Below are 13,853 nucleotides of genomic sequence, written 5' to 3'. Positions count from 1 at the left end.
GGATCCCTCCCCTCCCACTCCTAGTTCCTCTCCAGGCCTGAGGAGATGTCCTTAATCCTGGCACCAGGCAGGCAACACAGCCTTTGGGACTCACGCTCACGACTTCAGAGAACAGTATCCATCCTCCTAATTATACTGTTCCCTACCACTACCAGGTTCCTATTTCTTCTCCCCACTTGAATGGCTCTATTTATTATTATTATATTATTAACTTAGGACATATGAGAAGAAATTGCTTCACTCAAAGGGTAGTAAATCTATTGAAGTCTCTGCCACAGAGGGTTGTGGATGCTCCATCATTGAATTCACTTAAGGCTGGGATAGACAGATTTCTGATCCCCCAGGGAATTGAGGGATTATGGGGAGCAGGCAGGAAAGTGGAATTGAAGCCCATCGTCAGCTTTGGTCTTATTGAATGGTGGAGCAGGCTCGACAGGCCAAATGGTCTTCCCCTATTCTCATGTTGAGAAGTGGTGGTGAGCTGTCAACTTGGAATTGCTGTGGATCCGTGTGCTGCAGATGCTCCCACAGTGCTGTTGAATAGGGAGTTACAGAATTTTGGTCCAGCAATAATGAAGGATCAGCCTTTGTTACCCTCAGTGCTTCCTCCATGTGGTGTTCAACATCAATACATATTTCATCAGCTAAGGAGGGAGCTGGGGGTGTGGTAGGTGGTAATCAGCAGGAGGTTTCCTTGCCCATGGTTGGCCTGAAGATATGAAACTTCATGGGGTCAGGAGTCAATGCTGTGGACTCCCAGGCCTACCTCCTCTTGAGTGTATACCGCTGTTCCACGACTTCTGGTGGGTCAGTCTTGCTGGTGGGAGAGCGCATAACCTGAGATGGTGATGGAAGAGCCTGGGACCTTGGCTGAAAGTTATGATTTGGTGAATATGTCTGTGTTAGGCTGTTTCTGTGTAATAGGTCTCCCAATTCTGGCACCAGTCCCCAGATTTTAGTGATGGACACTTTGGCCTGAATTAAAGCAGGCTTTATTCTTCTTAGCCTTTCTCATGGTGATTTGATACAACTGAGTGGCCTGGTGACCAGGGAGCAAATAAAGAGTCAACCACATTGCTGTGGATGGAGTCACACATGGACCAGACTTCCTGTAAAGACAGCAGATTTCCTTCCCCAAGGGACATTTGTGAACTAGTTGAGTTTTTATGACCATCCCACATCTTCAGGGTCACTTTTACTGAGAGCAGAATAATTTAAGATGAGTTGTTAAAAACTGAATTCAAATTTCTAACCAGCCATGGTATGGTTTGAGCTAATGTTTGTGGGATACTTGTCCTGTGGGTTATTACCGTATGCACTCATGTAAAAGTCGATCTCGTGTAAAAGTCAACCCTATGATATTTAGTCTAAAAAACCCCATAATTTTTCATATACCTCATGTAAAAGTTGATCTACTTATTTAGGATCAAAGCCCAAAAATTTCAGAACCAAAGTATAGTCTCTACAATCCCATCAAAAGCCTCAATTCATTAGTCATTAAAGAAGCTACACATACCACATTTCCTCCAGTTTCTACTTGTCAATTAAAGCAGGGAGAATGTAAATCCCTTTCGATTTTTGTAGGGGAGGAGAAACTAACAGTTGGGAGAAGGGTAATAAACGGCACACACGGAAACAAGATGCGATGACCAACTTCCAGAGCAAATGCCCTGGAATGGAAAAAGTGAATGCCTGGGTCTTGTGTCCTCAACCGTCGCTCTCATCCTTCCTGGGGAAGGGTGGGGAGGCTGGGGCCTGGCCTAGGTCAAGGGCTGGGAGCTGTCAGTGTGTCCTTTCCTTTCCCTTTCCCCCCTTGCCCCAGCCCTGAGCAGCATTGAAACCACAGGCCCAGCCAATGCCACTGCTTCTTCTCTCGGGGTGTGAGGGTGAGGGACGCTCCTTAATAAAACCACAGAGGGAGCAACAATAAGTGGCACGTGTGGGCATCACTCCCCCCATTACCCTGTGGATTGTTTTGAGAGCCATGTTCGGTGTGCCAGCCAGGTGCACTTTAGTTGAAAGTGAGCCCTTTGCAAATATTACCCGAGTAAAAGTCAACTGCTTAACTTTTTGTCTTAAAAAATGGGTCTCAAAAATTTGACTTTTACCTGAGTATATACAGTAGTCCTGTCACTTAACCAACACACAACCGCCCATATATTTAAGAAGGAGTAGAAGATTACATCATTACATTCTGATGCTAATGCTTCAGGAAATGCAACCAAAGCTTTCCTCCTATCTTACGGATTGCAATTTCCAACATTGCAATATCATCCTGGGGTATTCTCCATCCCATATTAAACGTACATTGCCCCAGAAGTTCTAAATTATATCCATGCTCAAACTTAAGAATAAAAAAAGCTTGCTTTTTTATTGTTTTTATAACCTGTACACATTTTGTAATGTAAAATAAACCGCGCACTTTTTTACTAAGTACATTGACATCAGTTTGAATTCTTTATATACGAAGATATAGCTAGCCCACAAATTTGATTAAAACTAGCTTTAATCAATCAAGTTAGACATTCAGTAACTGAATTGTTTAATTAGTTTATATGACAGTGAAGTTTTCTAATGTATTACACATTTATCCGTTTCTATTTAGGAGAGTTTTAAGTAAATGCTGCTGATAAGTTGAAGCAGCAATGCCTGTGTATAGTGATAACAATCTGCTAAATATTGCATCTAAAGGTTTGCTAAACTGCTTAAATGTTTGTTAAGTGTCAGAAGTGATAATATGTTGAATTGGTATGTCAATCGTTAGTCAATTGAAGTGAGTTTTGTGGATGCTGTCATTGGCAAAGGTGGCTGGATGGAGAATTTGGGATCTATTTCCCTGCTCTGTCTGGAAAATACAATAACCGTCCAATTTTTTTTGGTGTCACAAAAGTGCTGCAGTATCTGAGGTATATATCAGGTGGACTGGTCTTTAACATGTGTTTTGTTGATTCTTTATCGGGGCTTGAGGTACAGATAGGAGCAGTAACTTGGCTGGTCAGTTTGAAAGTGTCGGTTTTTGATCAGGTGGATCTGGTTGCAGTTTTGACCAACTGTATGTAGTTTGATCCACTTTGCCTGGGACAAAGACCCAGGAAGAAAGAAAGGCTTGCATTTCTATAGCACCTTGCACAACCACAGGCTGCCCCCAAAGCTCTTTATAGCCAATGAAGTAGTTTTAAAGTGTAGTCACTGTAGTAATGCAAGAAACACAGCAGCCAATTTACACATGGTAAACCCCCCACAAACACCAATATAGTAACAACCAGATAATCTGTTTGTAGTGATGTTGACTGAGGAATAAATATTGGCCCAGGATTTCCCTGCTCAAAATAGTGGGCATGGGATCTTTTGTATCCACCTGAGAGGACAGTTGGGGCCTCAGTTTAATATCTCATTGGAAGGACAGCATTATCAACAGTGCAGAGCTCCCTCAGTACTGCACAGGAAGTGCCAGCCCAGATATATTTGCTCAAATCTCTGGAGTAGGACTTGAACTCTGACCTTCTGATTCAAAGGCAAGCATGCTACCCACTGAGCCATGGCTATTAATGTTTAGTTTATGTTGATATTTATGTAGTCTGTGCTATTAAATAAATCTAAATACAATAATATCCAACCATAACAACCAAAGTAAAGTTAATTTGCTTTTAATGGTTCCAGGGATGAGAAACTTCAGCAATGAGGATAGATTGGAGAGGTTGGGTCTGTTCTCCTTGGAGTGAAGGCGGCTAAGAGGAGATTTGATAGAGATGTTCAAAATCATGAGGGGTGCTGGAGAGAGTAGATAGACAGAGAAGCTATTCCCTCTCGTAAAAGGATTGAGAATGAGGGCACAGATTTAAAGTGATTTGCAAAATAAGCAAATGTGAGGTGAGAAAAAGATTTTTCACACAACGAATGGTTCGGGCCTGGAATGCACTGCCCGGAAGTGTGGTGGAGGCAGGTTCAATCGAGGCATTCAAGAGGGCATGAGATGATTATTTGAATAGAAACAATGTGCAGGGGTACGGAGAAAAGGCAGGGCAATGGCACCAGGTCATAGAGTTCATATGAAGAGCCAGTGCAGATATGATGGGCCGAAAGGCCTCCTTCTGTGCCGTTAAAATTCTGTGATTCTGTGAATTCTGTATTTTAAATGTTATTCCTGTACAGCCAACTTAAATGCTTAAATTTATTTTTTATATACACCAAAAATATCTTTAATAAAATCTACATTGAGTTAATTAATTATAGGTCTGTTCTAATGTCTGCCAGTTATAAATAGAAAATTGTTTTGTTAGCTAAATACAGAAATCTTACAAACAAACCATATGCTCATGTTGTCTGTGTTGAGCTATTTAATTATCCGACACAAATTTACAGTTTGAGGGCTTTGGAAATTAATGTGCTGTGATTGCAATCCAGCATTCATGATATTAACTAGAAGAGTTCTGAGTACGTTCTCATTTTAATGTTGTGCTTTTAAGACTAGGTGGTGGTATTTAATTAGATGTGTCAGTGACATGAAGTATGAAGTCCATCTCCTCCAAATACATCCACGTTGGAAGGTCATCAAAGAATTGAATTGTGTGAGCTCTGATTTATAGCTTAACTTGTTAAGTGTGTAGATAATGTTGCCAACCCTCCAGCTGGTCTGAAGCCCCCAGGAATTGAAGATCAACTTCCAGTACACTGCTGTGTGCAACCCTGGAGAAATATCATTGGGACCTTAAGAAAGATTTTTTTTCTCCCCCTTCATTTTCTTTGAACATTTCTCTTTATCGGATATAAAAACATTGAAGATGGGGGTGGGGATAAGGTGGCTGTTTGGCGTATGCTCAATCATCATCCAATTAGATAATGAGTCTTTTTGCTTTCCAATTGGCATAGGAGGACAGTACGTCACAAGGATGGATGTGTTGGCCGACTAATGGCTGGAGAGTGAGGGCAAGTCATGCGATGAAACCTCCAGGAATACATTTAATCACAGTTGGCAACCCTAGAGCATTTCCTTAAACTCTCTTTACGGTAAATGGAAGTAAGGTCAACCAAGACTTTAAACTTTTCTAACAATTGGCTTCATTAATATTTAAATACAACAAGTTTTACAGATAGAAATTTATACAGGCTTTAAGTCATTCATACCACTCAAAACCCAAAATGGTCAATTCCTTAGCTTCAGGAGATCAAGAGTTTAAATCTGCACTGATATCCTGCTTGGTGTTAACCTGGCCTGTCTCCAGTCTGTCTGGACCATCTCCACATGGAGTTTGCTCCTTTCGCTTTAGAATGGCTGCTCTTATGCTATTCTTAAACAAATACAAGCTTTCCATTCTCCCTGTCCAATGGTTACATAGGCTGAAGCTACCAAACCACACTTGTTGTTTACAATGGGCCCTCAGGGTCTCTTTATCCATAACCTCACAGATCATCTGCGTTACACGTCACCAGTTTGCAACATGTCTTCCTGAATAGTCAGCTCAACAAATTCTTTCAAACAAATTCAGATCCTTTAGCAGGTAATTAATCCCAGGTTTGAGTCGATCCTTTAGGTTTCTTCAAAACTAATATTGCTAAGTCCAAGAATCCTTCAGGTGGGTGGAAAAAAAGTAGTTCATGAAATAATTTTTATTTGTATTTCCCCACTCTCAGCTATATTATTTGCTAGAGGAAAGAGTGAATATGTGTCGAAGACACAAGACGCTGTCATCAAGCACACTTGGGTCAAATTAGACACGACACAACTAGATGCAGAATAAAATTCTGCCATCTATTAACCCTTACAATATCCATGAACCTCCGCTTCAGCAGCATAGTCCCTGCTTCATCTTACACTCTTTGGAATGTATAGCTTAGAAACAGGCTACTTGACCCAACTGGTCCATGCTGATGTTTATTTACCCTCCACATGAGCCTCCTTCCACCCCTGCTTCATCTCAACCCATCAGCACATCCTTCTTTCCTTTTCCCCTTGTGTTTAGAGTACACGTGGCTTTCATTCCCACTCACAGCACCGACCATCTTGATTGCTTTTTTTTTTAAACCAAGACCCAAGGTAATATTGGTGAGGTCTCTTACAGTGCCAGAAGAAGGAGATTTTCCAAAAGGAAAATCATTATTCTTTGCAAAAGTTGCAGAAATGTGAATAAAGCAGGTTGTGTAGTTTCTTTGCCAGACTCTCCATTGCACAATGTGAGGTAAGAAAGGACAAGTGCTATTTTCCATTTTCTTCAGGTCTTCTCAAAACTTCTCAATCCCCTTGATCATTTTCTACAACCATGTTTGCTGCCGGGATAATCTTTTGCTCTTGCCTATTAGCATTTAGTGCTGGAATGTGGTGTGGAAATCAGCATAAACCAGTTTTCATAGAACCATACAGCACAGAAAGGGGCCAGTCAGCCCATCATGTCTCACCAGCTTTTTGAAAGATCTATTCAGGTAGTCCAGCTCACTTGATTTTTCCCCATAGTCCAGAAAATTCTTCCCCTTCAAGTATTTATCCAGTTCCCTTTTGAAAGTTACTATTTAATCTGCTTCCACTGCCCTTTGAGGCAGCACCTTCCAGATCACAACTCACTGCATTTATGTAATTAAAATTAAGCCTCCTTATTTTTAATTCTTGTGCAGTTTGCCTTAAATTTACATAATTTAAACATGAATTTTACTAATGCTGAATGAAGTTCATTGATATCTGAAAATTGATAGAGCTTGCTGAATCCTGTATCAACTAATGGGGGAAAAAATGCAGACCTCCTGGCTTCCCAAAGAGCATTTGAAATTATATATTTGAGATTATATATTTACCATGGAGTTATCTGAGTAACCCTTTCACTAATGTGACTTTTTAATATTTTTTTCTGGTCATTCTCCAATCCGCTATGACCAGAGGTCAGAGATTTAAAATCACCAGCAAAGCACCCAGAATGGAGGTGTGAAGAAATTGATATCACTCAAAAGAATTGTCAGGACCCGGAACACTCTTCCTGAAAAGATGGTGAAAACTGATTCCGCAATTAATTTTGGGAGAGAGTTGGACAGGTACTTCAGTATGAGGATATGGACATGAAGTGGTGGTGTGGGATTAGGCATGAATGCTAGCACAGACTGCAGACACAATGGACTGAATGGCCTCCTTCTGTGCTGCAAGTTTCTACGATCTTATGACATTGTTAATTGTGGGAGCAATGTTAAAATACATCTGTTGAGAGCTTGAGGGTGGCCCAAAATTACATTTGAAACAAATAACATTTTTATTCAAATTACGGGATGTGTGCGTTGCTGGCTAGACCAGCATTTATTGTCCATCCCTAATTGCCCTTGAGAAGGTAGTGTTGAAATACCTTCTTGAACCGCTGCAGTCCATGTGGTGTAGGGATACCCACATTGCTGCTAGGGAGGGAGTTCCAGGATTTGGACCCAGCAACAGTGAAGTCAGGATGGTGAGTGGCTTGGAGGGGCTCCAGGTGGTGGTGTTCCCATGTGTCTGCTGCCCTTGTCCTTCCAGATAGTAGTGGTCATGGTTTGGAAGGTGTTGTCGAGGGAGCCTTGGTGAATTCCTGCAGTGCATCTTGTAGATGGTACACACTGCTGCTACTGTGTATCGGTGGTAGAGGGAGTGAATGTTTGTGGATGTGGTGCCAATCAATTGGGCTGCTTTGTCCTGGATGGTGTCAAGTTTCTTGAGTGTTGTTGGAGCTGTACTCATCCAGGCTAAAGCTACAGTTCTTTAATTGTAAAACGTTTCCAAAAATAACCTTAATGAATAAAAACTTAATTACTGAGATGTGTGGAACTTGCATGGTCTAGATGCTAAATTCAGAGAGATTATAAGGCATTGAATCGTTCTGATGACCTGAATAAGCTGTTACGGTTTTGGTTGTTAAAGTTGTGTTTTATTTAAATAGACTGGCTATTGCTGCAAAATTGATGGCACTTATACGAATAATTTAAATTTAATCTAGAAAATAGGCTGTAATTCAAGGAAGAAAAATTTTAAGAAGTCCAGTTTCTTTTAATATTGAGATTGAAGATATTTTTAGTAAGACTGTGAATACTGTCCAAAGTTGTCTACTTCAATTTATATCTGATATAGAGGAAAAGGCTTTTTGTTTTTGGGACTATTAGTTCACCTGGCAAGCTGTTCAAGTATAAAAACAGAAAATGCTGTTCAAGTATGTTTTCCCGGCTAGTGTTCATGAAGGCTGGTGTTAGGGCAGCTGAATGTTGGGAAAACAGCCTCAGCTGCTGGTTTTATTGCTATTCCTAGTTTTCTGTTCTGTGGAAAAATGCACAAATATTCAAGTAATATTTGAGCAAGAGACTGCTTAAAGCCTTTTAAGGCATGTTAATTGTTCTAACCCTAACTGGTGTAGATTGGGGCAGAGGGATTTCCAAAGTAGTGGAACACTCTTCCTCCAAAAGGCTGTCAAGGGTGGGTGTCAGTGCAAATTTCAAAACTGAGATTGAGAGATTTTTGCTAGACAAGAATATTAAAGGTTTTGGAGCCAAGGTGGGTTGAAAATGTCAAGATACAGGTCAGCCATGAGTGGCAGAACAGGCCTGAGGAGCTGAATGGCTGAATGGCCTCCTCCTGTTCCTATGTTTTGCTACATGGTGTAAGAGACTGTGTTGTTGTGAGGGGCAGTGTGCTGGAGTATATGAAATGCACTTATTGGAGCTGCTCAAATTTCTCTGGCAGCGCAATCTGCAGTCTTGCTTGCAGTGAATGAAAGCTTATGCTCTCGGTTTCTGGTATTTTGTTATGGAACGCTCCCATAGTGGCCCGATGATCATTCCTTCATGTGATACACACACTGCACAGTGCACACTTTCACTGAAGCTGCTATGACATGTTCATGTTTGTGGGAACGTGCACTTGTAATCTGCTGCCGTATTTCCTACATTATAGTGACTATACTTTAAAAATATTTCATTGGCTGTATAGCATGTTGGGATGTCCTGAAGGCCTGAAAGGTGCTATAGAAATGCAAGATCACTGCCTGAATGCCGTGGTATTTAACACAGAGGCACATTGCTTAGAACATGGAACTAGTGTAGAAAAATAGGTAAGATTTGGGAGATTGAAGGCCTCTACCTCAAGGGTGAAAACTCCTCAAAGTGCATTGAGTATGGTGAACTTAACTAATCAAGGGAAGTTCTTGCATAACTATCCCCCATAACTCTGATAACTCTCCTTTAGCTGTCGCACTCTGGGAGTGTCAGCTCTGGATCTGGCATTTCAAGCTAGGTTGGTCAGGAAGAAGCGCAATTCAAAATTTAGCAAATGATAGATAAACTTGCATTTATGTAGTGCCTTTAACATGGTAAAGCATCCCAAGGTGCTTCACAAACAGGTTAACAAATATAAGTTGACATTGAGTCACATATGGAGATATTAGGAAAGGTGGCTAGCCAAAGAGGTAGATTTTAAGGAGTGTTTTAAAAGAGGAGTGAGAAGGAGAGAACCAGAGAGGGAAGGAATTCCAGATCTTTAGGGTCTTGGCAGTTTATGGCATGGCTGCCAATGGTAGAGTGATGGAAAACGGGAATGTGCAAGGGGCCAGAACTGGAGGAGCACAGAGATATCAGAGGGTTGCACAGCTGGAGGAGGTTACAGAAATATATATCAGTGAAACTGAATATTAGTGAGATGGTGCTGTGGTGCACATTTAGTTACATTCTACAACTTTTATGCCTTCACTTCACCAGATGAAAGTTATGGCAGATTTTCCCATCAGTAAAAACAGCCCAACTTAAAAAGTAAAAATAGAATATATCTATAAAAAGTAGTTTTATAAAACAGGGGTATTTTTAATCTATAATTGCAGGAAGGATTTCTTTAATTGTCGTATAAGTTGACAATCCTTTGATCAATTGATACCATAGATTTATAGAGCAACTATCAAAAGGATAATTACATCCTGGAAGCAGTCCTGTCAGATTTCTGGAAAACATCACATGTTTCGAAAGAGACAAAAAGAGTGTTTTTACAAGTAGTTTTTTTCCCCCCCACTAAAGATGACAACACAATCTTATGCTTTTTTAAACCACAAAGTGTTGCTTTCACAATTCCGAATGCTTGTACACATCAAGTGTTTTTGAAGGTAAGGCTGAATATTGAAGGAAAATTGAAGAGTGAAAATGACAATGTAAAAAAGTAGTGTTTACTTAGTTCCTGCATACTATTCATTTTGTAAAGGAAAATGCTATTACAAAAAAGGAAGAAGATGGGACTGAAAATCTGCCAACCCCTGACTTTCTGGGATTGGGGGAGACCTCATTTATATTGAGATAGTGATCATGTACCACGAAGGGCACATTGAGGGCGCTGCCATGCCGACGAGGTGAAGGTCATTTTGGCAGAGGTTGCTAATCGTTTTTTGTCAGGGACTGAGCTTTTGGAAGGAGGACCAGCTGTGTCACTGGGTTCTGCAAGGCACACGCACCGTTAGCACTTCCAGCTGATTCCCCGGAGATGATGGACCACAGGAAATTCCAGAGTAAGACGCTTCTGCCACCCATTCCCTCCTCTTCCTTTTTGCATCAATGGCCTTTGGATGAAGACTGGTATTCCTCCGCATGAAGCTAGATGGAAACACGAGGCAAAGTTTAGACCCAATGGGCTGGATTTTGCTGGAAGTATAATAATGTGTTAGTGACATAAGTTCAGGGTATGTAGGGATATACCATGAGTTGTAGCTCTCCTGAACTTGCTGGTTGATATTACTCTGTTCCAATTTGCACAAATAGTATCTCGCCCTCAGTCTTCCCATTATTTTTAAGAACTTGTTGGATTTGCACATTAACTCATTAAACTCACCACAGAAAGTTTGGACTGGAACTTAACATTGTAAATACTTTCTTAATGATGGGATAATTGCAAATGCAATGCCAATCTACCTCTCTTGCCCAGAAAGAGAGCAATTTAAACCGTGGAGTTCCATTCCTTCAAGAATTGAATAGATGGCATTTTAAAAAATGTCAAAATTAAGAAGTTTATGTATCCTTCTTTTCTGTCTATTTTTCCTCTCTCTTACTCCAATCTGTCTCTCTCTCTCTCTCTCTTTCCCTCTCCTTCTCTTTCTGGACTTGATTTGACTCAAATTCAACCAATTCCCTTCTCTGTCATTCCTCTGTTTCTTCTTCAATTCTCGATTCTCGTTGGTTAAGGAGATGGACTGTTGGTTCTGAATGTTCACTGAGATTTCAGATGTCCCATGCCTTCACAATGCCGTAATCAGCTCTCACTCCCAGCAAGTTACAGTGCAAAATGAATTGGAGCTATAAGGTCCCTGGAGCTGGGTACCTGCCTCCAGCAATACATGAGCCAATATGTCCAGTTCCTCATCTACATTGTGACCCAATGCACACTGCTGCCAGAGATATGGCATTAGTGTGGAAGGGCAAGTGGTATTTGGGTACTGCTGGCATAGTGGTATCATCACTGCACTAGGAATCCAGAGACCCAGGATAATGCTCTGGATACTCAGGTTTGAATCCCACCACAGCAGATGGTGGAATTTTAATTCAATAAAAATCTGGAATTAAAAGCCTGATGAAGACCACAAAACCATTGCCGATTGTCAGGGGAAAAACCCATGTGGTTCACTAATGTCCTTTAGGGAAGGAAATCTGACATTCTTACTTGATTTTCCCTACAGTGTGGTTGACTCTTAAATGCTCTCTGAGCAAGGGCAGTAAGGGATGGGTAATAAATGCTGGCCCAGTCATTGACCCTTGCATCTCATGAACAAATTTTTAAAAATTTCGCTCTGGCTATTCTGAATCTACTGTGCTGTAATCTCTGTTGCTTGATTTGTTTAGCTTCTTGAGGTGTTTGTGTTTTGTAATAAATGGGTGAAACATTTTCTTCAAAAACAGGTCTTGACTTCTGAGAGGATGATCCTGTGTTCACATTTCCGTGTTTTCCTCATTATCACCTTTCCATACAGCCTTTGGCACAATGTGCAATCACTAAACCTTGAGGATCCAAATGTATGCAGTCACTGGGAGAGGTAAGTCAACATCTTACCCGTGTGAAATGCTTTCAGTTGGCCAAGTTATTAATTTTCCAATTGTGTCCGTTTGATTTAAACCCTCAGGAAATGTATCAATTATGCCTCACTGTTTCTTGTTTGTATGTGTACTTAAATTTCTCTGTGTATCTTAAAAATGCTGACGTGGGTCATAACATTCTGTTCCAAAATGCATTGAAAACTCATATTTCAGGCTCTCACTATGGCAAAGAACATTTGGACATAGTACCAGGTATACCCGTTAGTGGCACTTGAATAGGCATATACAAACTGTCACATAATGCTAGCCGAATGATCCATCAGTTGCCTATACCATTCCATGGTGCTAACATTATCATATTATGTAATTATGTAAACAAGATCAAACTAATGGTGGATATATTATTTTCTACACCACTTACCAATAAAGCACAGCAAATTGTATTGTACTCCCCTTCATGAGATGCATTGTCCAAACTCTGTGGTTTGAGAAAGAATACTTTCTATAATACAGTGCAGTTTAAAAGCTTGCACAGATTAACAAAGTTATGATTGCTTTGGAAAAGTTGCAAAATTCTTGTTGGAAGGTAGCTTTCATGTGGTTAGGTAATATAGTTCAGATGAATTAGCAATATATTATTAGACAAGGAAAATGAACCATAGTTTCACTAATATATACCTCCTGCTACACACACAGATTCCACTATTTGTTATCCTCTTTAACTCCTACCCTAGCACTCTCTGCCTTCATTTAAGAGAGTTTAAGAAATCAGGTGATTATCTACTTCTATGTATTTCTAAATGGTTAAGTACCTCCCATACCCTTAACCTATATCACCTAGCAGGGCCAGGACAACAGGTACACGAGAACACTATCACCTTCCAGTTGCCCTCCAAGTCACACAACATTCTGATTTGGAAATATATTGCCATCCCTTCAGCGTTCCTGGGTCAAAATCCTGGGTCTCACAACCTAAAAGCATTGCCTTCATAACACAGACTGCAGTGGTTCAAGAAGTCGGCTCACTGCCATCTTCTTAAGGGCAAATAGGAATCGGCTGTGAATGGTGGCCTCAAAAGCAACGCTTATATTCCAGGAAAGATACTTTTATAAAGGGTTAACAATGGATGCAAAGTCTTATTATCCATCTCAAAAACCAAAAGAATCTGGAAAAATGTGCACATAATTGCGTAAAATTATTTAAAAATTCACATAAGTTAAAAAAAAATAATTGACAGGGTGGGTGTGGCGTCAATAACAAGGCCATCATTAATTGTCCTTGAGAAGGTGGTGGTGAGCCACCTTTTGAACCGCTGTGGTCTACATGGTGCGGGTAGGGCGCTGTTAGGGAGTTTCAGGATTTTGACCCAGCAATGATGAAGGAACGGCGATGTATTTCCAAGTCAGGATGGTGGGCGGCTTGAAGGGGAACTTGCAGTGTGGTGGTGTTCCCATGTGTCTGCTGCTTTTGTCCACAGGTCCCCTAACAGTACCACAATGTAGGGCAAAGAATGCAAGAAGAGCTACTGGATGCTTGTGATAAAGGGATCGCAATAATCATGGGTGATTTTAATCTACATATAAACTGGAAAATTCAGATTGGCAGTAATAGCCTGGATGAGGAGTTTATAGAATGCTTTTAAGAGAGATTCTTTAAGTAGCATGTTCTGGAACCAATCAGAGAGCAGGTTATGTTAGACTTGGTATCGTGTAATGTGACAGGATTAATTAATGACCTTAGGGTAAAGGCACCACGAGGTAGCAGCGACCATAATATGATTGAATTTTACATCCAGTTTGAAAGGGAGAAGAGTGGGTTTTAGCTAGTATTTTAAGCTTAAAGGAGGGCAACCATGTGG

General features: G+C 40.7%; 1 protein-coding gene across 2 annotated transcripts in view; it reads left to right on the top strand.

Annotated features, from left to right (window-relative positions):
- The window catches only part of megf10 (multiple EGF-like-domains 10), a 182,173-nt gene that overhangs the window by 39,907 nt on the left and 128,413 nt on the right, over window positions 1-13,853 (top strand). For both annotated transcript variants that reach the window (XM_041186308.1, XM_041186310.1), the window contains exon 2: window positions 11,860-11,993. In XM_041186308.1, coding sequence (XP_041042242.1) covers window positions 11,878-11,993 — 116 coding nt within the window. In that variant the 5' untranslated portion in view covers window positions 11,860-11,877. The remainder of the gene's footprint in view (window positions 1-11,859; window positions 11,994-13,853) is intronic.

Source organism: Carcharodon carcharias, chromosome 4 (genome assembly GCF_017639515.1).
Source record: "Carcharodon carcharias isolate sCarCar2 chromosome 4, sCarCar2.pri, whole genome shotgun sequence".
NCBI classification, from domain to species: domain Eukaryota; kingdom Metazoa; phylum Chordata; class Chondrichthyes; order Lamniformes; family Lamnidae; genus Carcharodon; species Carcharodon carcharias.
The sequence above is the reverse complement of the archived record's forward strand: the minus strand, read 5'-3'. Positions and strand labels throughout refer to the sequence as shown.